The 24,275-nt window shown below is 43.5% G+C and overlaps 1 protein-coding gene across 3 annotated transcripts in view; it reads left to right on the top strand.

The window, feature by feature from the left end:
• Positions 1-24,275, top strand: part of ckn (CRK like proto-oncogene, adaptor protein) — a 653,887-nt gene that overhangs the window by 272,762 nt on the left and 356,850 nt on the right. Inside the window, exon 1 of one of the 3 annotated variants that reach the window (XM_068228463.1) lies at positions 1,660-2,758. The exons of 1 other annotated variant lie outside the window; for it this stretch is intronic. In XM_068228463.1, coding sequence (XP_068084564.1) covers positions 2,311-2,758 — 448 coding nt within the window. In that variant the 5' untranslated portion in view covers positions 1,660-2,310. Of the gene's footprint in view, positions 1-1,659; positions 2,759-24,275 lie in introns of those variants that run through there. One more of the 3 variants, XM_068228462.1, reaches the window with a different exon arrangement.

Genomic DNA, 24,275 nt, shown 5'->3' with positions numbered 1-24,275 from the left:
TGATCACAGGGGTCCCGGGTTCGATTCCCGGCAGGGTCGGGATTTTTAACCTTAATTGGTTAGTTTCACTAGCACGGGGGCTGAGTGAATATGTCGTCTTCATGGTAAATTCTTTCTCATCACGACGCGCAGGTCGCCTACTTTAGTCAAATCAAATGGCCTGCATCTGGTGAGCCGAACTTGTCCTCGGACACTCCCGGCACTAAAAGCCATACGCTATTTCATTTCATTGGCCTTCTAAGCCATAGTTGGCAGGTTCGATCCTGGCTCAGTGGTTTTTGAAAGTGCTCAAGTACTTAAGCCTCGTTAAAGAACTCCTGTGGGGCAAAATTCCGGCACCACAGCGTCTCCGAAAGCCATAAACGTAGTTAGTGGGACGTAAAACCAATAGGTCTAAACTCTGATTGACCGGGCGAGTTGGCCGTGCGCGTAGAGGCGCGCGGCTGTGAGCTTGCATCCGGGAGATAGTAGGTTCGAATCCCGTTATCGGCAGCCCTGAAAATGGTTCTCCGTGGTTTCCCATTTTCAGGAAAATGCTGGGGCTGTACCTTAATTAAGGCCACGGCCGCTTCCTTTCAACTCCTAGGCCTTTGCTATCCCATCGTCGCCATAAGACCTATCTGTGTCGGTGCGACGTAAAGCCCCTAGCAAAAAAAAAAAAAAAACTCTGAGCTTTTTATTCTTGTAAACCTGGCTGAAAATTCTGTTCTTTTCAATATATGAGATAGATTTTTAAAATTGTACGAACAGTCTGAGATGTCTTCCCGTACCTCTGATTTAAAACTTTACCGTAAATGTGGGGATGTCATCCATTGTATCTTTGATATTCAAACGTTGGATATCTTCGTACCAGTAGTTCAATTACACAATGGAATAAATAGTTCAGGGCACCTGTTCCGTCACATCGTTGAGAGGGAAGCATACCGTATTCCAGGTTGACTTGGAGAGGCTCTAGAACAGGAAGGAAACCTCTCTCCTGTCACATTATGAAGAATGAAAATATAATCATTAAACTCGCAGAGAATGAGAGACTCCCCGACAGGCGATATCGCTAATGATGGGGCGTAAGGTAAGCAAATCTCGTTGTTAGCTTGTTTGTTCCTGGAGGCTAATGAGACAGAACGGGATGACATTAGTGAGAGTAATACGAACGATGAAATGTATTTCACACGTTGTAAACAAACCATTTCGCTCTCAGGAACAGATCGTGTTCTTTCCAAAAATGTGTGCACATATATTTAGATTCTACCCTGGGTGTGGCTGCCTCCATAAATCAGTATATTAATATTTTTTCATGTTAGGCTGTAAGCTAGTATGGTTAATGGCTGGGACCCGCCCTCATGTTTGTCATGACGAAGAAAGAGAAGGCTTTGGAGTCGGTTGTTTTGAGGGGTGTTGGGTGAGGTGTGGGCCACGTAGGGGAAGTGGTGGGGGCGTGGTCATCTTTAAATCACGTGATGCACCCAAACTCTGCAGTGTAACAAACTAAGATGATTAGTCCTCTTTTTTACTTGCACTCGACTGTTAACGTCACTGTGTTACTCAGGTTTGAAGTCTATCTATGAAGGAAGTAGCGAAAACAAGAACAACAAAGAGCAGCTTATGTTTTGTTGGGCGCTATCCAACAAGCAACATGCAAGTCAAATGAACTTCCTAAAAGATTTAGCGTTAGTTAGTGAAGCTGTAGACAGATGGCTGTATGACTGGCGTGGCCTCCCCGCATGGCTGCTCGGCTGGTTAGTGTGCTGTGTATTGTGTTGGCGATAGGAAGCCTGTTCGCTTGCCGGTCACTGCCAGCTAGGAGCTTTAAAACCGGTCCAGAGAACAGAGGAGCTAGGAAGACAGACACGGCGCGGTAATGATATACGAATCTTCGAACAGGAAGTAACGTTTGCGAATTGTTATTTAGGTTTTGTGCTCTACCCGAACTGTGTTTGTGTTTATATAATAGCAAAGTGACGTTCTGTTGAAGCATTTAAACGAACTTATATACACCTTTAGAAAGAACGTTTTGCCACTGTCGTACAGTTCTGTAACGCTGTCTGAATGTAGTCCCCGCCGGCTTCCGTGCAGCATACGTAGCTCATTGTATTGTGTGTTTATAAAACTGAGTCAGTGACTGTGTGTGTTTATGATCGAAAATATTTCTCTTCCAAATAAACATTGTGTTGTGGTGTGCACGTGTTTCTGTTTACGTCGAGTTTTCAAGAGTAGAAACTCTGTTTTCTAAAACTGGTTGTTACTTTCACGACATACTGTCAAGATGAACGATCTTGTAGTTTATTAAGGGACTTGACGGTGAAGTAGTGTATGATGGCCACCTGCTTTGGACCACCTCCGTTGCCTCCAAATAAGAAGTCCTTACTCGGTACATCTGACGGTCAGTGTAATACGAGACTTAAGAAACAACAGCAGATGAATAGCAGGAAGCACCGCGAGCTGTCCTCCACATATCTCAGCTTCAAAGAGCCGGCAGAAGATGAGATCATCGTGGTGGCTTCAGAAGATCTTGAGGTGGAATTTATCACTAGCAAGGCTAGCAGCAGGAGAGGGCTTATGACCAATTCTCTGAGCAGGAAGGTAGCTATGTCCGCTTCCACTAAAACCATCCCCCTGTCCCTGCTGAGTAGAAGTCATTCCGACAGCAACCTGTCACAGAGACGCCGTGGAAGCTCATCCAGATCTTTTACAACAGCCACCGGGACTCTCAACAGATGTCTCAGAGCTCTGGGTAGCAGTTGGAAAAATCTCCTCCACTGTAAGTAATTTTGTTCTTTAATAATAACATGTATAGAGTCTTTGAAAGTGATTGTCGATAACTTAAAGTAGGGAAGTAAAAAAGTCTTCCTCCACGGGCGCAAATTCGAGACCGCAGGTGAATGTGGCTTTGCTCCCAAATACTCGTACGAGGTTCATTTAATATTTGCTGTCCGACCTTACTTGATCATCTCTTGTTGTCTTCCGAGCCAGGCCTAAGGATTTTTCATGTTTTTTCATTGCCCTTCCCTTTCTCTGTCTATATATCCTCGTTATTCGAGATTTTGTGACTCATTTTCTTTCTCTTCTTCTACTACCGCTTTTTCTCACATCTGTGGGGTCGCGGGTGCGAACCACCACCTGGTATCGAAAAGTGCGCAGGTACGCCAGCCTCGTGTCAGTAGATCTACCGGAATTGTGCGGGACAAAATGTTAACACCTCGGCGTCTCCGAAAATCACAAACGTAGTTAGTGGGACGTAAAATTTGATGTTATTGTCTTGTATTTCTCCTGTCCATCCACTCGAATCATTTTATGTTATTTCATTAGTTTTCTCAAGTCTTACGGTGCTTTCAATTTCCTCGACTTTTATAGTACTTCCCATTTCCTACTAGCTTCAAGTGCTCGCAACGCATGTTCCTTTGGACACAAGACTGATGCGCTTTGTATTATTCCCCATTAAATTCAGTTATCAAGTGGATGTAACTTCTGGGTTCTCTTTTTCGTTAATATCTGAGAGATGGTGGGTTCGAACTCCACCATCAGCATCCCTGTAGATTGTTTTTCGTAGTTTTCTGTTTTCACACATCACTGATTGCTAATTCTCTAGGCCTTTTAATTGAATTTTATAACGTGCCCTATAATGGTTGATGTGAAAAATGTTTACCGTGTTGAAATAATTCAACTCTCAGGATGATATTGTAGTGCAAGTGGGAGAGCCCGATGGTACGCTAATATTGGCCTATATCTTGTTCATATTGGGGTCGTTGACCGCGATGTTTGGCGCTTAAAACGGCTGCCACCACTACTACCATCATTATTCGTTTGTTAACATCCAGTGCCTAATATCGCCAGGTTCTACAATCGCCTACATGTATGTACCCTATTATCTAATGCCATGGCGCTGCCTGGCCGAGGTGGTAAAGGCATGCTCGGTTCACCCGGAAGGACGTGGGTTCGATTCCTCGTCGGGAAGTCCAATAGTTTGAGAAAAGTAGTTTCCATTTCCGGAGGTGCACATGGCCCTGAGGTTCACTCAGCCTACACCAAAAATGAGTTCCATGTTAATTCCTGTGTTCAAAGGTGGTTGGGCGTAGAGCTAATCACTCTACCCCATCAAGTGTCGAGGTGAAGGGCAGTCGAAGCCTTGACCTTTCTCTCCTCGCAGGGCCTTCATGGCCTGTACGGAGATGACTTTGGTATTATCTAGTGAAAGTTCGCCTCTTACATTCTTTAGGGAACTTTCATTTCGGTATATTCCTAGACCGAGTGGGTACGAGCTTTGTAGCTGTAAGCTTGCACTCGGGAGATAATGGGTTTGAACCCAATCGGCAGTCCTGATGGTGGTTTTCCGTGGTTTCCGATTTCCATACTACTTGAGGCCACAGCGGCTTCCTTCACACCTATTCCATTGTCGCCGAAAACCTGAGTTAGATCAGCATTAATGGCTAAATGTTTAGCGTGCTGGCCTTTGGTCACAGGGGTCCCGGGTTCGATTCCTGACTGGGTCGGGAATTTTAACCATAATTGGTTAATTCCCCTGGCACAGGGACTGGGTGTATGTGTCGTCTTCATCATCATTTCATCCTCATTACGGCGCGCAGATCGCCTACGGGCGTCAAATCACAAGACCTGTACCTGGCGAGCCGAAGTCGTCGGACACATCCCGACACTTAAAAAGCCATACGCCATTTCATTTCATACTAGAAAAGGAAATCATCTTTCGACTGAATTAAGTTTGTTGGGTATGGCACAACCTATTTGTTATCGCCTGTCTGTTTGATTATTGACTTAATACTTTGTTTTTACACCGTATTGGACATATAGCCTATACCGGGTTCAGTGCAATTTTTGTCTCTGTCTGTCTGTCTGTCTGTCTGTCTGTCTGTCTGTCTGTCTGTCTGTCTGTCTGTCTGTCTGTCTGTCTGTCTGTCTGTCTGTCTGTTACGCCGCTGAAGTGTGGGATAAGGGCGAGCAGTATCTCAGTGATAATTTGTTCAAACAAAATTCTGGAAGAGGACATCTTCAGATGTGTGCCTTAAACATAAAACTCGATGTATCTCTTTCACAGGAAAATTGCTCGTGATAAAATCTGTTTAGAATATTATTTACAAGCTTTCTTTGCCGTACCTTTTACGGATAAAATGAAAAATACGGGAAAATATTAATCTAAGATGAAATCAAATGCTGAAAACGTAACAAGCAGCCCCGCCCCAGCCACAGGAATTAACTAGTGAAAGTTAAAATCCCCGTCCCGACCGGGAATCGCACCGGGGACCTCTTGATCCAAAGGCCAGCATGCTAACCAAACCATGCAGATATCAAATGAAAGCATCAGCAGCAGCAAGAATGCAAAAAGGATAAGACTGGGAAGGGCCACAAAGAGCCAGAAGGAGAGTAGTCTACGTCCGACAAGCCACTGACAGCCGCATGTCCCACCTACGTGACTCACAATCTCAGGAACAACTTGAGGGGTGTACAAAAATGTAATCATTCACATGCTCAATGATAGTCTCGCCAATGACAACAGCTAGTCATTTCTATTAACCTGACTATTTTCCTTGTTGTATCTTTCAACTACTTGCTGCTATGTGTTAGAGGATGTTTACAGCAGGTGTAGAAAGGAATACAAAGCTGTGTATAAATTCAAAGACAGCTACTTCAACACCTGTCCTTCCTCCCTCTAATGTGTAACATCTGTAAAACACTGTGTAGGTGAAGCCAAGAATTAGAAATTTATTATTTCTTACGGTATATAACTTTATAATGTAATTACCTGATTTAACTTTGTAACTGATTGCGTGAGGAAGTGAGGAGGCAGTGCGTTGCCAAGGAAACCGAGAAATGTTGCATAGAAGCGGCTGATCAGAACATTCCTCCCCTTATCCACCTGTTCACAAATTCTGGCTCCCCGTGTTGCTTGTAAGAAACAAACTTCAGCCTTTCCTATTCTGTGATTTATTCTGTTGTTTCACTAGCAGTGAGTATGATGTGAAAATTAACGTTTCTTACAATGAAGTGATGTTAATTAACAAAACACATGAGGAATAAATGTGAGGTCAGGATTACAAAACTGGAGCAGGTGCATCATTGCAAGTGTTTAGGAAACGTGTTTTCTCGGCATGATGGTGTAGGAAGTCAAGTTCATTCAAGATGTAGCAAAGCTAACGGAGTGAGTTACCTGTTGCGATGGAGTCAGAAAGGGGAAACTCTCAGACGGAACTATCTGTACATCGCTCGTTTTCAGATCGATGAAGCTGTGCGTTTGAACCGGTTGAGGCCATATGCAGAGAATGGAGGAGGATAGGTTATATTGGTAAATAACATCGACCGTAGAGGGCAAGAGAAGCAGAGGCCGACCGAGACGGTGATAAGCTCTGTTTTAAATTATTTCAAGTTAAGGATTGTGGAACTAAAAGACATCACAGAGTTAGTTGCAAAGGAAGTATTTTAGACATGCATATTTAAATCACAGAAGCTTGCAGACTGAACGCCTCCTAGCCTACAGTTGTGTGTGTTTGCACAGGAAGCGGTTTTAATCTGAGTTTTTTTGCAGTGTGAAATTAAAGGTTAGGTTTTAAATCAGCTAAGTTATTATAACAGTCTTTGTTAGCAAGATCGATGCAAGAGACTTTGTTGTGCACTGAAAATATACCGTAATAGAACCTGTCCTGTTTTCCCCAGACAATCAATATTAAGAATATTCATCTTCTGGTGTTCATGTTGGCAGACGAAATTAAGTCCGCCTTGTGACTAAACACGTACTTTTCATCACCTTATGTCGAATAGGCTAGAGCCTCCGTGGCTCAGGGGCTCCATTCACCACCGGGTTCCGTAGTTTAAAATCCCGGTCACTCCATGTGATATTTGCGCTGGACAGAGCGATTGCGCGATAGGTTTTTCTCCGGGTACTCCGGATTTCCCTGACATCTTTCATTCCAGAAACACTCGCCAATATTATTTCATCTGTCGGTCATGAATCATTGCCCCAGAGGAGTGCGACAGGCCTCGGCAGCCGTCACAATTCCTTTCATCGCCGCTAGTTGGGGGCTTCATTCACTCCATTTCTGACCCGGTCGAAAGACTGGTAACAGACTGTGAATTTTTCATTTATTTCTGAAATCACTGGGGTTTTCCTGGCTCATTTTTGGGTTTAAAATCTGATATCACATGATTTTTCTCGTGAAAATTTACCTGTATTCGGCAGTCCTAGTGACAAGCCATCAACTAAGCGCAGCCTTGTTACATGAAAACACCCCTCTGCCAAGTCTCAAACTGCAGCCCCCTCGACTCCCTGCAGCAAGAAACCAAGTCACTTCAACACAGCCCATAATTGTACTACTACAGTCCCTACTCTCACTCTTAGTAAACTCCTGCTAACCAAACGACCCGCCCCACCCCTCATCCACGATCCACACTGTTCGTAAACCTCAAGAAACGATCCCGATCGGTTCGCAGACACCTTCCTGCTGTACGTTCAGTAGACCCACCTCCAAAATCTCGTACCGATCATCGGTAGCTAGCCGCAACCATATTTCAACTTCTCCACAACCTTCAATTTTTCGACACACGTCTCAACTTCTTACCTTCCCTTAATACTGGAAGAGTAGGATTAAAGTCACAACGACGCTGTTCAGGTTGTAATATTGCAATTAAACAAGGCTCAAACACGAAACTTACCAGCAAGCTGTCCTGGGACATAGGACTAGAAATGGACGGTGGTCCCACCATTCACTATCCGCAGATCAGATCAGATCAGATCAGAATACCTTAGACCACCTGGCCAGATAGCAGTCTCTTTTTTTCCTTGGTCACTTGTGCCCTAGGAACTGTGGTCCTTCCTGTTGTACATAAATTGTAGATGAGTGATATAACTGCTTGGAAATTGTATAATATTCTGTCTCAGACCATTGCCACTCGTCTGCCACACAGGACATGTATCTCTTGGGTCGAGCTTTTTTTCATTTCTAGCCTAATACACCTGGGTATAATTTAAATCAGCTGTTATTCTCTGTTAGAAACACGTTTCTCCCTCCCTTGTCCCCTTATATTACTGTCAGCTGCTTGAGGTGGATGGCGGTCCATGGAATATCACACGCACTTTACATTCGCGCAAGTATTCGATACGGGGGTGTTTACCAAAATGTCTCAATATCCCTACTAAAAGCAGTGCCGGCAACAGTAAGCCTGGTGAAGGGTATTACTATTTTTTCTTAAAGGAAGCTTTGGCAGCATTCAAACAGAAAATTTGAAAAAGCCATGGAAGGCAATTTCGAGGAATGTCAAGGGTGCGATTTGAACCTGTCTCCTGAATCTTAGGTGCAGTCGCTAGCACTTTATTCACGGTAGTTTTCTACTACCAAATTGATGCCAGCCTTGAAAGTTAGGCTGTTATGTTATTCTATAGTTGGTGGTAGAATCAATCACCGACCAGGGTAGCTGATTGGACTGTGGATATTACAAGTTGCAGAGGATGAATCACATCGCTACAGGCGGGGTAATTGAACTGCAGTCTAGTCTTGTAATTTTCTTAAGTGGAACGCAGTCAGCCATAACTTATGTGACGGCAGCTTTCATTTTGGAGTGCCGGTGTTCGACACCAGGAGAAGGAAACATTCTCTTCGGAAGGGCATATTAGGAATCTCCGGTTGCTTGGCTGAATGGGTAGCAACCACGCCTTCGGTTCAGATGGTCTCGGCTACGATTCCCGGCCGTATCGGCGATTTTAACCTCGTATGATATTTTCCCCTAACTCAGGAACGGGGTGGTTGTGTTTGTCCCATTAACTCTGTGTGCATATGCATACAACACAATATACTACCAACCACCACAGAAGAAAACCACACCGGGCGAGTTGGCCGTCCGGTTAGGGGCGCGCAGTTGTGAGCTCGCACCCGGTAGATAGTGGGTTCGAACCTCACTCTCGGCAGCCCTGAAGATGGTTTACCGTGGTTTCCCATTTTCACGCCAGGCAAATGCTAAGGATGTATCTTAAATACGCCTACGGCCGCTTCCTTCCCATTCCTAGGCCTTTCCTGTCCCATAGTCGCTATAAGACCTATCTGTGTCGGTGCGACGTAAAGCAAGTAGCAAAAGAAGAAGAAGAAAACAACAACAACATGTAGTTGTGAATACATCCCTTCACTTAGTGTCGTCCGGCTCCATGGCTAAATAATTAGGGTGCTTGCCTTTGGTCACATGGGTCCCGGGGTCGATTCCCGGGTAGGATCGGGAATTTTAACCACAATTGGTTGATTTCTCTGGCACGGGGACTGGGTGTATGTGTTGTTCCTATACGCGCAGCTCGCCTGCGGGAGTCAAATCAAAGACCTGCACCTGGCGAGCCGAACATGTCCTCGGACACTCCCGCCACTAAAAGCCATACGCCATTTCATTTCACTTAGTGTCGGCGTCGAGAACGGCATCCGGCTGTAAAACAGGATCAAGTCTGATAGGGATATGGAAAAGCACCTTGATAGCTGCCGACAGTGTAGTTTGAACGTACCAACTTCCGAATACGAGTTCATAGCTACGTGATCAGTACCGCGCCGCCAAATTGCTCGGTATGAATTGCAAAGCTTGTCCCCATAGCCAAGCGATCTCCAGCTTTACGTGCAATCCAAACCGCGGGGATACTACCTTTCATTTAAAAAAATATACCGCCTTGTGGCCATGGTTGTTGAGGCACCAAGTGCTTGTGGTTGACCCGCGGGGTAGGAGATGGGAACGTTAACCCTTTGTGTTATTCGACTGCAATAGGCTATGCCGACTCCGGGTTTCTCCTTTTCCTTACATCATAATCATCACACCCCCCTCCCCTCGCACACAGACACAAAAAACAGGCGTGCAGGTCGCCGAAGGGCATCCACTAGAAAGACCTTACGGTTGTTTTTACGTCGCACCGATAGAGATAGTTCTTATGGCTACGATGGGATAGGAAAGGGCTAGGACTGGGAAGGAAGCGGCCGTGGCCTTAATTAAGGTACAGCCCTAGCATTTGACTGGCGTGAAAATGGGAAACCACGGAAAACCATGTTCAGGACTCCCGACAGTGGGGTTCGAACCTACTATCTCCCGGTTGCAAGCTCACAGCTGCGCGCCCTTAACCGCACGGCCTACTCACCCGGTGTAGAAAGACCTACACCAGCCCTGTCCTAATAATATTAATACATATTTCGTGTGGCTATTTCTAGCTTGGTGTAGCCCTTGTAAGGCAGACCCTCCGATGAGGGTGGGCGGCATCTGCCACGTGTAGGTAACTGCGTGTTATTGTGGTGGAGGATAGTGTTATGCGTAGTGTGTGAGTTGCGGGGATGTTGGGGACAGCACAACACAATTAACAATTTAACAATTTAATTAAAATCTTCGATCCGGCCGGGAGTCGAACCCGGGGCCCTCTGAACCGAAGTGCACTGCGCTGATCATTCAGCCAAGGAGCCGGAATCCTGTCTTGAGGTCACACCACTTCACATCATATTTCAAAACATTCACCTGTCGCCGAGTCTCCAACGATCAGCCCACTTCTTTTCTGAGCAGCAGGGCCTGTAATAATAAGAAATATAATAATAATAATAATAATAATAATAATAATAATAATAATAATAATAATAAAAACTAAGGCGGGCCTCCAAGAAATGAATATTATGGACGACATCGGTAAAGATCGTGGAGCCTTTAGTTCAGTAATAGCCAAGCACAAATTCATGGGGATACCTAAAAAGAAAACGGTTAGAAAGTGGTTCACAGAACGCTAGATGCAACACAGTGCATTCATGAAGAGATTTTGGGAGGATAAGATGGTGGTGGTGATTATTGTTTTAAGAGGAAGTACAACTAGGCAACCATCCTCTATGTAACACTAATCAGAGGGAAAATGGAAGGGATCCGATACTTCGAAAAATGAAGATATCGGCCAAAGGAAGACAAGGGCCACGAAGGGCGTGAAAATGAAAGACTCCCTAGCCCTCGCAAACCTAATAGCGTCGGGGTCGGAAAAGAACAAGAGTTGACCAAGGGAGGTCGGATAAGATAGATGAAAGTGAGGAGCCTGGCACAAGTAACTGGAAGCAATGCCAGGACTCAGCTGAGGGCCCCGTGGTCGCCAACCCACGCTCCGAAGTTCAGAGCCCCTGAGGCCCCTTTTAGTCGCCTATTACGACAGGCAGGGGATACCGTGGGTGTTATTCTACCGCCCCCACCCACAGGGGGAAGAGAATAAGAAGGCGAAAAACCATCAGGCCAACGAACAAGTTCAATTGGGCTCTTTGAGTGGGCATAACACAGAAAGAAGAAAGAGAGACATTACCGAACGACTTGGCCGTGTGGTTAGGGGCACGCAGCTGTGAGCTTGCATTTGGGAGACAGAGGTTTCGAATCCCACTGCCGGCAGTCCTGAATATGGTTTTCCATGGTTTCCCATTTTCACACCAGGAAAATGCTGTGGCTGTACCTTAGTAAAGACCACGGCCGCTTCCTTCCACCCCTAGCCCTTTCCTATCCCATCGTCGCAATAATACCTATCTGTGTAAGGCAACTTGTGGAGGATTCCTCCATTCGTGTTATCGGAAGAGTCAACGAGAGACTATGGTTCACTTGTGCTCCAGAATATCCGCTATGTCCGTCTCTTAGCAACTAGATGACGTGGTTTGTTCTTCTTATCTACACGTACCGAGCGAGTTAACAACAAGTTACGGGTGGTATAGCTGTATGCTTGCAATGAATTCAAGAGAGGGCAGCACTGAATGTTGGTCGACGGGGTAGGAGAGATGGCGGTATACAATTTCTAATCTGTAGGTTGCGTGCCAAAAGCCTGGATTCGATTCCTAACCTCTCCGCAGTGTTCATATGGAGTGAGGGAGTACGGCACTGTTGGTGGTGATTCATCCGTCGGATGGAGACGCTAAGCGTTGAGCAGACCCCTTGGTGTTATTCGATTTGCCGACACCGGGTTTTACCCTCTCCATACCTTATCATTACCACATGCCCAGACGCGCAGGTCGTCCGTGGGAGTCTACTAGAAAGACCTGCACCAGTTCTGTCCGGAGGTCACACGAATTAATATGACATTTCAAAATATGCTGCACTTGTCGCCGAGTCTCCAACGATCAGACCAAACCTTAAAGAAGCAGCCGGGCCTGGATTTTCATGACCCAAGAACAACCGAAAATGACCCATTAAATTCTCAAAAATGATTAAAAATTACCCCTAAAATACGAAGGAAAATATATATTGCAGAAAAATAGTAAATGCATATGTTTAATTCATAATAGTGTGAATACAGTTCATTACTAACACCTACAATAATAATAATAATAATAATAATTGTTACCGTGTTTTAGCGGTAGTTATGCGTAAAAGAAGGTGCGGGTGTGAATGGGTTTCAAGCTACGAAATTATAGTGCATGTAAAATTAATTTAAAATTTAACAAAGTTATATTTTCTTTTCCAAAAACAAAGCAATAACAGACATGGCAGGTACAATGTAGCAAAACAAGGGGAGTTACAATATTTACAGGTTTTGGGCTTCACGCCCTGACTTCAGCGATCAGCTCAGTTTTACCACAAACACAAGTTTTAACAGAGGGGCAGAAAACCCCATTCATCCCTAGGAGCCCCTGGCTCCGAATTACACAGAAAAGCCTCCATGAGGCATATGACACTCCATTTTCAAAAAAGCGATCCGCTCTCAAAATTTAAGCCTCTCAAAGGCCACACCAAACTCTACCTTCAAGCTGTCCACTAAGGACGTATTCACAGGGGTAAAATACCCAACCTACTGAGGTCTATTACATGAAAAGAAGGTTGATTACCTGACCTCTAAAATAACAATTTGAGAGGAGGCTAACCGCACTCCTGATACACTTTGTTTAAGACCTACTTGGCACTAGGCCGTTAATACAAGGGCTAATCCCACACTACAGAGGTGACTTAAGAAAATAACAATTTACATTACATCACGGAAGAATGGGTTTGAGAAAATAAGTTCACCTCAGAACAATATGAGTGGGAACTCGAGAGGGTTAGCACTCTCTATCCCAGTATGTAGTTTAGAAAATAGGATAGGTACCAGTAGTCTTTACATTTTAAAGGAAGGTTACATGGTGGAAGGCCTAGAACCCGCCCCGAAGGTTAAACTGCTGAGCAAGCAAAGAAAGAAGTTATTACTTGGCCATTACCTTGTTGTAGACGCCGCCGAAGAAAGAGGCGCTTCCCGCCTCCTGCTATGTACTTAATACACTGAAAGATGGAACAGAAGTGGCCCCGAGACCCTAAAATCAGCAGTTTATATCCTCTCGCGGAAGATTCTAGGCGTTAGGGGAAAGAAAACACCCTCCCACAAAATTTTTATTGGCTAGGGAAAAGAAACCCCTACATAGAGGAAGAAGAAACACATTATTGGTGGAAAAATTAATTAAAGAAATTCGGGATTGGCTAGATCCAAAATAAGGGGAAAAAGAGGGGTATACAGCCAACTTAAACAATGACAGAAAGAAATTTAACAAAGAACAAACTCTTGAAATAAAAATTTCTCCAACAAAATAGTTCTTTGACTCCGCACTAGGTCGCACTATTGTTGATCTTCAGTAGTGTCCTCTAGAAGAGAAAGTTCACACTTCTTACTTCAAGCGAAACAAAAACACATCAAAAATGACACAGTTCACAAACTCAAAAATTTCCAGGTAGTGACATCTTCTGAGAAATTAGTAGATTAATAGTGTAGATAAAGTTCAGACTTCCTCCAGAAGAGGAGTTTCAACTGGCGCAACTTTTAAATAAACCGAGTAGAGGTGTACCGCCCGGTACAGACCTCCCCCCCCAAAAGTTCCTCCAGGGGTGACACATGAAATCAGTTTGAAACAAGTTCCAAGTTATAAGGTGAATATGAAAATAGATTACAAGATTCTCAGAATGTTGTGTGATTCAGTTTCACAATTTGTTGTTGCAGGTGAAGCAAAGTCTTTCAGTTTGTAGAAGTTGAATTTTTGAAGATAAACTTTTAATACTTGAAAGTGATGAAAAATTTGGCAATGTCCACCAAATATTGTTGTTGAATTCCCAAGTGTAATCATTACTTATAGTAACTGTTCATGTAGTTGATGTCGATGAAGTGAGGTGGCCAGACCGGCCGTTGCAGCTTGCGTCCAAAGGAGGCCGCTCGGACCCCTCAAGTACCCTGAGATACCGCTCGCCCACACTATGAGGGGAGCAGAGGAGTTGAAACACGCCGCGCCCGCGGTGAACATATACAGGCTGCGGGCAAGCAGCAGGTCGTGCGCCGCACATCAGCCTTGGCCGGGAGGAGAGCTCCGGCTCGCCGGGCACATGTCGTCTTCGCTGGAGAGGAGGGGGCCCATCCCCCTCCCCAGTTGCTGCACGGCGCTGCGTGGCTGCGGGGGCACTGAAACATAAAGCTAGGCGGCAGAATTGTGTTGGACCATCATGTTTCTTTGAGGGCACAGGCTTGAGGAGAGAGTGAGGGGCCAGCGGCGTGCAGATATTCATGGTATTCATTAAGCCACTGTGTAGAGTGGAGCAGGAGACGGGAGCGTGGTAATGGCCGTGGCAAAGACAGGATGGCAGTTTAATGGGTCGGGGCAGGTTTCACAAACATGCTTACATAAGAAACAAAATCCTATAGAAGGGGCAGAATGCCTAGAATTTGGAAACTCAAAAAAAATATAACCTTCATATTCCTTTCAAAATAATATGAAGCAAGTTAACACGTAAATTACACCGGTTTCACCTGTGACAGGTGAACCCTAAATATCCTCTCGGTGGCTGGATTGCTAACTAACAACGTAACTGGCGTAAGAAAATCGAGAATGATACAAGGCCCATGAAATCTGGGGGCAAGCTTGCCCGCGGGAACAAAATTCTTGACCATTACTTGGTCGCCTACCTTCAAAGGGGTGGGCCTCCGTCCACGATCATACCTTTCCCTAACCTTTTCATGAGACACTTTAAGATTGGCTTTAGCCTTCTTCCAAAGATCTTTAATGCTGTCCGGATCTATTGTCTCGGGTAGAATGTCATTCAGAGACCAGAGGTTAGAGAGCGGCGAGTTGGGAACAAACTTAAACATCAAAGAAGCTGGAGTAAACTTGTGAGATTCATGAACCGCCGAATTCAAAGCAAAAGCTATCCAATGCAGGGACGTGTCCCACCTGGACGGATCTTCATGATGATAGGCAATGAGTGCGGACCTGAGATTACGGTTAACCCGTTCAGTCAGAGATGGTTGAGGGTAATAAGCAGAAGTAGTTACATGAGAGATGGACAAGTCAAAACAGAATTTACGAAATAAATTTGATGTGAACGCCTTAGCATTATCAGATACAATATATTGACACGGACCAAAAGAAGCAAAAATAGAATTTAAGCAGGTAATGGTAGACTGAGCGGTAGCCAGTTTAGTCGGAAATAACCAAGAAAATCTTGTAAAACCATCTACACATACAAAGATGAACTTATTAGCATTACCCTTTGACTGGGGGAAGGGTCCTACATAATCGATATACAGGCGTTCCATGGGGCGCGACGCTTGATGCGAAGACAAAAGGCCTACCTTGGTGGACATGGTGGGTTTACTAAGCAAACAAGATTTACAAGCTTTTACAAGTTCACGGATTTCACCGTCCATACCTTTCCAGATGAACATTTCACGAATCTTTTCACGAGTTTTAAAGATACCCAGATGCCCTCCTAATGGGGTTTCATGATAGTATTTGAAGATCATAGGCACAAGAACCGCTGGAATGACAACCTTCATCATCTTATCATGCCTCGATGGGCAACATAAAACACCATTCCTCAGAACATAGGGGACGACATGTTCCCCAGAAGAAAGGGTTTCCATTATCGGACCCAGCGTCGGATCTTCACGTTGGTATTTCTCAATATCCCTAAAGAGCATGGGAGCATCTGTTAAGATGGCATTAACCTCAGATAGTATGGACTCGGGAGGTGATGAACTGTCGGCCGGTTCCTGGGTCTCGACGTCGTTAGAAAACATACGGCTGAGTCCATCAGCCACAACATTTTCAGTACCTCTGATATGCCGTACATCGAATTGGAAGGCAGAAATACGGATGGCCCAACGGGCTATACGACCTGTACGACGCGGCCTGCCTAAGACCCAGCTTAAGGCTTGATTATCTGTCTCCAGATCGAATTTGACGTGTTCCAGATAGAGACGGAACTTTTCTAAGGCGAATAAGACTGCCAAACCTTCAAGCTCATATATGGAGTACTTTGCTTCTTGAGCTGACAATGTCCTAGACGCATAGGCGATGGGTCGCCTCCCTCGTTCAGTCTCTTGAAGAAGGACTGCAGCTACCGCCGACGACGACGCGTCGGTTTGGACGATGAATTTCTTCGAGAAATCAGGCATAGCAAGTACAGGGGCATTACAAAGAGCTAATTTAAGGTCTTCAAAAGCGGCTTGTTGAGAAGGTCCCCACTCAAATTTGATGCCTTTCCTACGTAGAAGGTTTAGGGGCGCCGCTCTATTAGCAAAATTAGGAATGAACTTCCTGAAGAAATTCACCATACCGATGAACCTGGCGATACCTTTAATGTCCTTGGGAGGTTTAAAATCACGGATGGCCTGTGTTCTAGAATGATCGACTGCTACTCCATCGGGTGACACAATATGCCCTAGGAATGACATAGAGGGCTTAGCAAAGGCAACCTTGGACAACTTAACAGTTAACCCAGCCTTACGAAGGCGATCGAGAACTTCTCGCAGATGATCTAGATGTTCTTCAAAAGTCTCTGAAAATACGACGACATCATCTAAGTAGTGATATAAGTACTCGAATTTGATGTCGGAGAAGACCCTATCTAGCAGCCTAGTGAGTACAGCTGCTCCCGTAGGGAGCCCGAAAGGCACGCGGTTGTATTCATATAAATTCCAGTCCGTGGCAAACGCTGTAAGATGTTTAGACTCTTCGGCAAGGGGAATTTGATTATAGGCCTGATTTAAATCCAAGATGGTGAAGAACTTGGCCTTACGAAACCATGAAAAACAAGAATGAAGGTCGGGAAGGGGCACAGATTGCAACACCACCTTCCGATTGAGAGCCCTGTAATCAATGACAGGCCTGAAGCCTCCTTGGGGTTTCGGGACTAGAAAAATAGGCGAAGAATACGCTGACTTAGAGGGCCTAATAATACCATCCTTCAACATCTGATCGATGATTTCTTTCAGAGCTTTCATTTTAGGAGGAGACAGCCTATAAGGTGGAAAGCGAACAGGAATCGAATCCGTGACCTCAATTTTGTATTCAATAAGGTCAGTAACACCAAGAGTATCAGAGAACACCTCGGGAAACGACTGACACAATTTGCGAATACTATCAGCCTGCTCCTCAGGTAGATGTCTAAGGTCTAACAACATCTCATCCTGGGTAGGCGAAATAGATGAACATGATGCAGAATTACACTTTAATAGAGGGATTTTACAATTAGAGGCAAATTTGAATGTGCACGACTTACTCTGAAGATCGAGCACAAGACCAGTGTGCGACATGAAGTCCGCTCCCAGTATGATGGGGCAAGACAAATGCTTGGCCACAAACAATTTGATTTTCCATGTAAATTTAAAAACACGAATTTTGACATGTAAGGAACCTAGAATTTCTAATGGAGATGAATTAGCCGAAACATATTTAACAGGAGATGAGTCATAGTCAGGGAGTTTACAAACAGATTTCAATTTAGAATACCAATCAGCCGAAATAATGGAACAAACACTGCCTGAATCTAAGAGAGCTGTTATAGGCTCGTTATTTAACTCAATCTTAAGAAAAGGAACAGGTGCGGGGGTATCCGCCGCAATCCTAAGACACACTCTGGGGCATTCAAAAAAAGAATTTGAAGATTGCTCATTCCCTGAATTCTCGACCTTTTTGCCCGGGGCTGAGCCTTGGAAAGCAGAATTAGTCGACTCAGCCGAAGCCGCTAGTCACTTTTTATTATTGGCATAGGTGGAATTTGCACCAGAAGTTGAGCAGGAGGGGGTGCTATTTGAGTTTGGGCAATTCTTGGCGATATGTGAGAAAGCCCCACATTTAAAGCAGCCTTGTGATGAACCAGCTCCATTCCTAGTCCCACTTGGCTTGATTAGTGGACACTTGTTGCGCAGATGGTCAGGCGACCCGCAAGCATAACATTTACGGGGATTGACTGGTCGGCGAGGTGGAGGCCGAGTGTTACTAAAGGAAGGCGGGGGTTCTTTCGCGACACGCAAAGAATCGGCGTATCTAACTCCTTCCGCTGAGACGGCCAATGCTCCAAGTTCAGAGAAGGTTTGCGGACACGCCGCGAAACACAAATATGACCTGTAGGATGGCGAAATACCTTCTACAATAGCCTGCACAATCTGATCTTCAGGAAAGTGCAGAGCAAACACCCTAGTGTAGAATTTGATATCTTGTATGAAATCAGCCAAGTTTTCATCCAAGCGCTGTACACGGTAATAGTACTTCTGAATCAGGGAGGACCTGGCCCTAGCCGGGATGAAGTTAGCTAGCAAATGGGCATGGAAATCCTCAATAGATGATTGCTCGGCAATGGCTCTTACGATTTTATCAGAGAGAATACCAATAGCATACGGATAGATAATTTGCAAAATTTGACATGGCGAAAGAGAAAAAACAAGAGCATGATCCTGAAATTCCACTAGAAATCTTAAAAATGAAATTACATCACTGGTGGTGTTGACGGAAAACTTAGAGATACCTCTAAGCAACATTGCCAATGGATGAGGCAAGCTACTGAACCCAGGTGACATAGTCGTTAAAGGTTTCAATGGCAAAGAAGTTAATTCAGAGCGGATGTTACCCAATGACGCACGGCGTTCAGATTCGTTGTTCGATGGGGCAGAGATAGTTTGAGCAGCAACGGTTATCCTATTGACTTCTCCCTGAGGAGGCTCTTCCTCGTTACCTACATTCACCGTGGCGGGTTGATCAGTTTTGGGAGGAGCTTCGCCGGTTAGCAATTGAGTGACCTTATTAGACAATTCAGAAATAGTTTCAAGGAGCGTATTAGCTTGCTTCCTCTGAACGTCATTCACCTTTAGAGACAACAGATCATTAACTCTATTTGCAAAGTGATACAGCCTGCCTTGCACACGCTTAATTTGATTAGGAGACGGATCGTTTTCATCAAAAAAGCTGACTACAGATGCTAGCCCAGTAATATTCTCGACGATCGTGGAAAGAGAATCATCAATTTCTTTCTCTCCCAAATTGGGGATGGAAATGGGCAAATCAAGGGACTCTCTAAGCTTGTTGGTGTCGATTGCAACCGTGCCTCCAGATTGCACATTTCTGATAGTTAACTCGTATATCAACTCCTCTTTGCGCAAATAGTTAAGGAGGAGAACATCGCGAGGGCCGGGCATGATGACAGAACAATTTTGAAAAACTCAAAAAATTCCAGCAACTGAGAAAATTGTTAGAGTTCGAATCAAAGCAATGTTTAGCCGTCAAAAGGGGCTAAATTGAGACCCATTCAACCACGCTCTGCTACCACTTGTTACCGTGTTTTAGCGGTAGTTATGCGTAAAAGAAGGTGCGGGTGTGAATGGGTTTCAAGCTACGAAATTATAGTGCATGTAAAATTAATTTAAAATTTAACAAAGTTATATTTTCTTTTCCAAAAACAAAGCAATAACAGACATGGCAGGTACAATGTAGCAAAACAAGGGGAGTTACAATATTTACAGGTTTTGGGCTTCACGCCCTGACTTCAGCGATCAGCTCAGTTTTACCACAAACACAAGTTTTAACAGAGGGGCAGAAAACCCCATTCATCCCTAGGAGCCCCTGGCTCCGAATTACACAGAAAAGCCTCCATGAGGCATATGACACTCCATTTTCAAAAAAGCGATCCGCTCTCAAAATTTAAGCCTCTCAAAGGCCACACCAAACTCTACCTTCAAGCTGTCCACTAAGGACGTATTCACAGGGGTAAAATACCCAACCTACTGAGGTCTATTACATGAAAAGAAGGTTGATTACCTGACCTCTAAAATAACAATTTGAGAGGAGGCTAACCGCACTCCTGATACACTTTGTTTAAGACCTACTTGGCACTAGGCCGTTAATACAAGGGCTAATCCCACACTACAGAGGTGACTTAAGAAAATAACAATTTACATTACATCACGGAAGAATGGGTTTGAGAAAATAAGTTCACCTCAAAACAATATGAGTGGGAACTCGAGAGGGTTAGCACTCTCTATCCCAGTATGTAGTTTAGAAAATAGGATAGGTACCAGTAGTCTTTACATTTTAAAGGAAGGTTACATGGTGGAAGGCCTAGAACCCGCCCCGAAGGTTAAACTGCTGAGCAAGCAAAGAAAGAAGTTATTACTTGGCCATTACCTTGTTGTAGACGCCGCCGAAGAAAGAGGCGCTTCCCGCCTCCTGCTATGTACTTAATACACTGAAAGATGGAACAGAAGTGGCCCCGAGACCCTAAAATCAGCAGTTTATATCCTCTCGCGGAAGATTCTAGGCGTTAGGGGAAAGAAAACACCCTCCCACAAAATTTTTATTGGCTAGGGAAAAGAAACCCCTACATAGAGGAAGAAGAAACACATTATTGGTGGAAAAATTAATTAAAGAAATTCGGGATTGGCTAGATCCAAAATAAGGGGAAAAAGAGGGGTATACAGCCAACTTAAACAATGACAGAAAGAAATTTAACAAAGAACAAACTCTTGAAATAAAAATTTCTCCAACAAAATAGTTCTTTGACTCCGCACTAGGTCGCACTATTGTTGATCTTCAGTAGTGTCCTCTAGAAGAGAAAGTTCACACTTCTTACTTCAAGCGAAACAAAAACACATCAAAAATGACACAGTTCACAAACTCAAAAATTTCCAGGTAGTGACATCTTCTGAGAAATTAGTAGATTAATAGTGTAGATAAAGTTCAGACTTCCTCCAGAAGAGGAGTTTCAACTGGCGCAACTTTTAAATAAACCGAGTAGAGGTGTACCGCCCGGTACAATAATAATAATAATAATAATAATAATAATAATAATAATAATAATAATAATAATAATAACGTTTTGATGTTGAACACCTTTTTTTGTAGACAATGTAGAGATCCCTATGCTATGAAAAACGTACAATTCAGTCATTTTCTCAATAGTGCCAAAATTGAAAGCCTAAAGGCCGCGGAAATGTTGCAAATTGTGAGTCTCGGATAGCTTTATCAAACTAAGAAAAAAACTAATTTCAAACGTCACTTCCGGCCTAAATGCAGTTCCGCAAAAGCAGCCCAAAATCGCCTGTTCCTTTACTTGTTTGCTTTCTGTTCAAATCCTAGCCAAATTAACTTATTTACGTAATTCTTTCTGTTATGTATTCCTTGGTTCAATACCCTCAGGCGTTTTTTTTTTTTAGAAATGTCCACACCGAATGTAGTAATAAGGGCTTAAGTGAAATTCTGGATTTACTCACATTAGCGCTCGTAGTAGTGCGTAAGTGAAACAACGAATTGACTCACATTAGCGCTCGTGGTGGTAGAAAAAGGCAAACTAATAATCTAATCGACCGGATAACGATGATTAAGAAAATGATTGCCATTTTTAGGAACAAAATAAAGAACATATTCTGATACGTTATTATATTTTATTTACCTAACGTTCGTAGTTCATATCCCTAGGGTGTTAACGTTGAGTCGCTTGCTTGAACTGCTAGAACTGTAATTTTTTTATATGAAATTCACCTTACAACAAAATAAGTGCGGTTAAGGGTTATGCATTGTTTTACAGTTTCCAGAAATCGTTGAAGCACATGATGTTTGACTATGTGCGCTTGTTTAGAGCTGTGATAATATTTAGATGAGTCATAAATGCATGAATATAATAACGTAGGAAAAGTATAATTGAAGAAAATGGCCTCAAAAATGGCAGTAAATGACGAAAAAATTAGCTAATATATGTACACTTCTGAAATTTGATGGCCATAATCGGGATGTCTGTGGTGCACCAGTTGCCTTGCTGAACAGTGCCTACCACAAAGCTGAGGAAATAAAACAAACACCCTAAATAACTCGAATTCCAGTTAAGAATTACTTCCTGCAACTTACCCTAAGGGTGAGGGTGAATAATGACTTGTAGACCGGCACAGTAATTTATAAATAGCTCAAACCCTGTAATGAGTTTACGCGAGGACGTCTCACAATACAAACATGGTGAGAAACACACAGACATTGACATTCCCTTGCTTTCATTTCGAACAGTTTGAGCAGCGTTTACCAAACTTCAACCTTGTCTGTTCCTTCAGACACTGAAAAGGTATTTCTAAACTAAAGATTAATGTAACTGTTAATAACAATTTTGTTACGTTGCTCAGTAGTCATTTATTGTAATACTAGCTGTAGTACCCGGATAGTTTCTGAATATTTACCTTTAAGATTTGCATTACCAGTTAGTTATGCGTGATGTGAATTATTATAGAATTCCTTTTTGACTTGCAGATTGATATGTTATGATCTATTGTGTTTTAAAATTATTTAGATGTGTTTGATTTCAAGTTTTAGATTATTTATTTTTCGAGTAAAACTTCGTCCTTATGGAAGCTCGAATCGACTGGGAAGTATCTGATCCTGTCAAAAATTAATAAGTGATAACTATATGTATTTAGCCGTCGCACTGTAGATACGATGTACAGGATTTCAACTGTCAATGAGACTGTCCCCCTCCCGCCCTCCACCACTAAGAGATATAAAATCTGGATTGTCACCATTCATCTCAGTGACCCAGATAACTAGATTCGACACTGTTTTCGATTATTTTTATATCTTACTCCCCCTCACCCACACCCCAAAGGGGGCTGAACATGAATTTTTAAAAAATCGGAGTGTCACTAATTATTTCAGCTACCACGAAAACTATGGATTCGATAATATTCTAGATTATTTTATACCACCCCCTCGCCCCCTGCCCATAAGGGTGCATGGGGTGTCGTACCCTCACGCGGTTTGTCTCCTGATACTAATTGATAAGTGTACCAAGTTTGGTGAAATTGCTCCAGTGGTTTAGGAGGAGATATGTCATTTACACACCCACACCCACACACCCACGCACACACATACATCAATTTATATATATAGTAATAATAATAAGAAGAAGAAGAACTATTTTTATATGTAGTTTATCGATTAATTTTATATCTCACTCCCTTCGCTCCCCACGTGGACTTGCAAAAAATCCGGAGTAATACTATTCATCTCAGAGACCCTGAAATCTATGGATTCGAAACTGTTTTTAATTATTTCTATATCTCACACCCCCCCTTGCTCCCCACCTAAAAGGGGACTGGACTTTAAAAAATTCTAGAGTATTACTTTTCAACTCAGCGACCCCGAAAACTATGAATTCGACACTATTCCCGATTATTATTGTAACTACCCCACACCCTGACCCTCTCCCTTAAGGGCGCTAGGGATGGCTTACTCCCCACAGTGATCGTCTCCCGATAGTAAGTAATACGTGTACCAAGTTTGGTTGAGATTGCTCCAGTGGTTTAGGAGGAGATGTGTCATTTACACACACACTTCCATTTCTATATATAGTAAGATTTGTATACTCGTACTTCACCCCCTTTCCATCCCTGCCCAAAGGAGTCCTATGAGTGCCTTACACAACAGTATATTTTTTCCAGATATTAAGTCTTATTTGTACCAATTTTGGTTGGCAGCTATGCCCAAACGTACATACATAATCTCACTGCTCTAGAATCCTGGAGCTGACGTTGCCATGGTTACGGCAGTTCATTTCTTTATCCGATTCCTAGAGCAGGGGTAGTGTGGTACCAATATCTCCGTAACGGTTGGTTTTAGGGCCTTAAAACATGGTTTTCGGGCCCGTAGGGCTTACCGAGTTTTGTTCTTTGCGTCAAGAGGATTAAATTGAGCTTTGTCTCGTCCTTATACGACAAATTCGATATTTTGCCTATAATAGTATAAGAGAAGAACGGTTTTCCTATAAAACCCCCGTCTTTTCAAAGATTTTAAAATGATATGCGTATCGAAACCTTTCCCGGGGTGAGTATATTCTAAATATGAAGTTTGGTTGAGATCTATCCAGCCGTTTCGACGTGATGGTGGAACAAACAAACAGACAAACACACACGAACAACTTTATTTATAAGATTTATTGCTATTTTAACAGTAATACGCATACACAACATGAGCTTTCGTACACTTTTTAACATAATGTGTCTGTTGGCGGGGGGCCATCCAAAAATAAGTGTAACGTAACGGGGAAAAATATAT

Source organism: Anabrus simplex, chromosome 6 (genome assembly GCF_040414725.1).
Source record: "Anabrus simplex isolate iqAnaSimp1 chromosome 6, ASM4041472v1, whole genome shotgun sequence".
In the NCBI taxonomy this organism is placed as follows: domain Eukaryota; kingdom Metazoa; phylum Arthropoda; class Insecta; order Orthoptera; family Tettigoniidae; genus Anabrus; species Anabrus simplex.
This window is presented reverse-complemented; position numbering and strand designations above follow the sequence as displayed.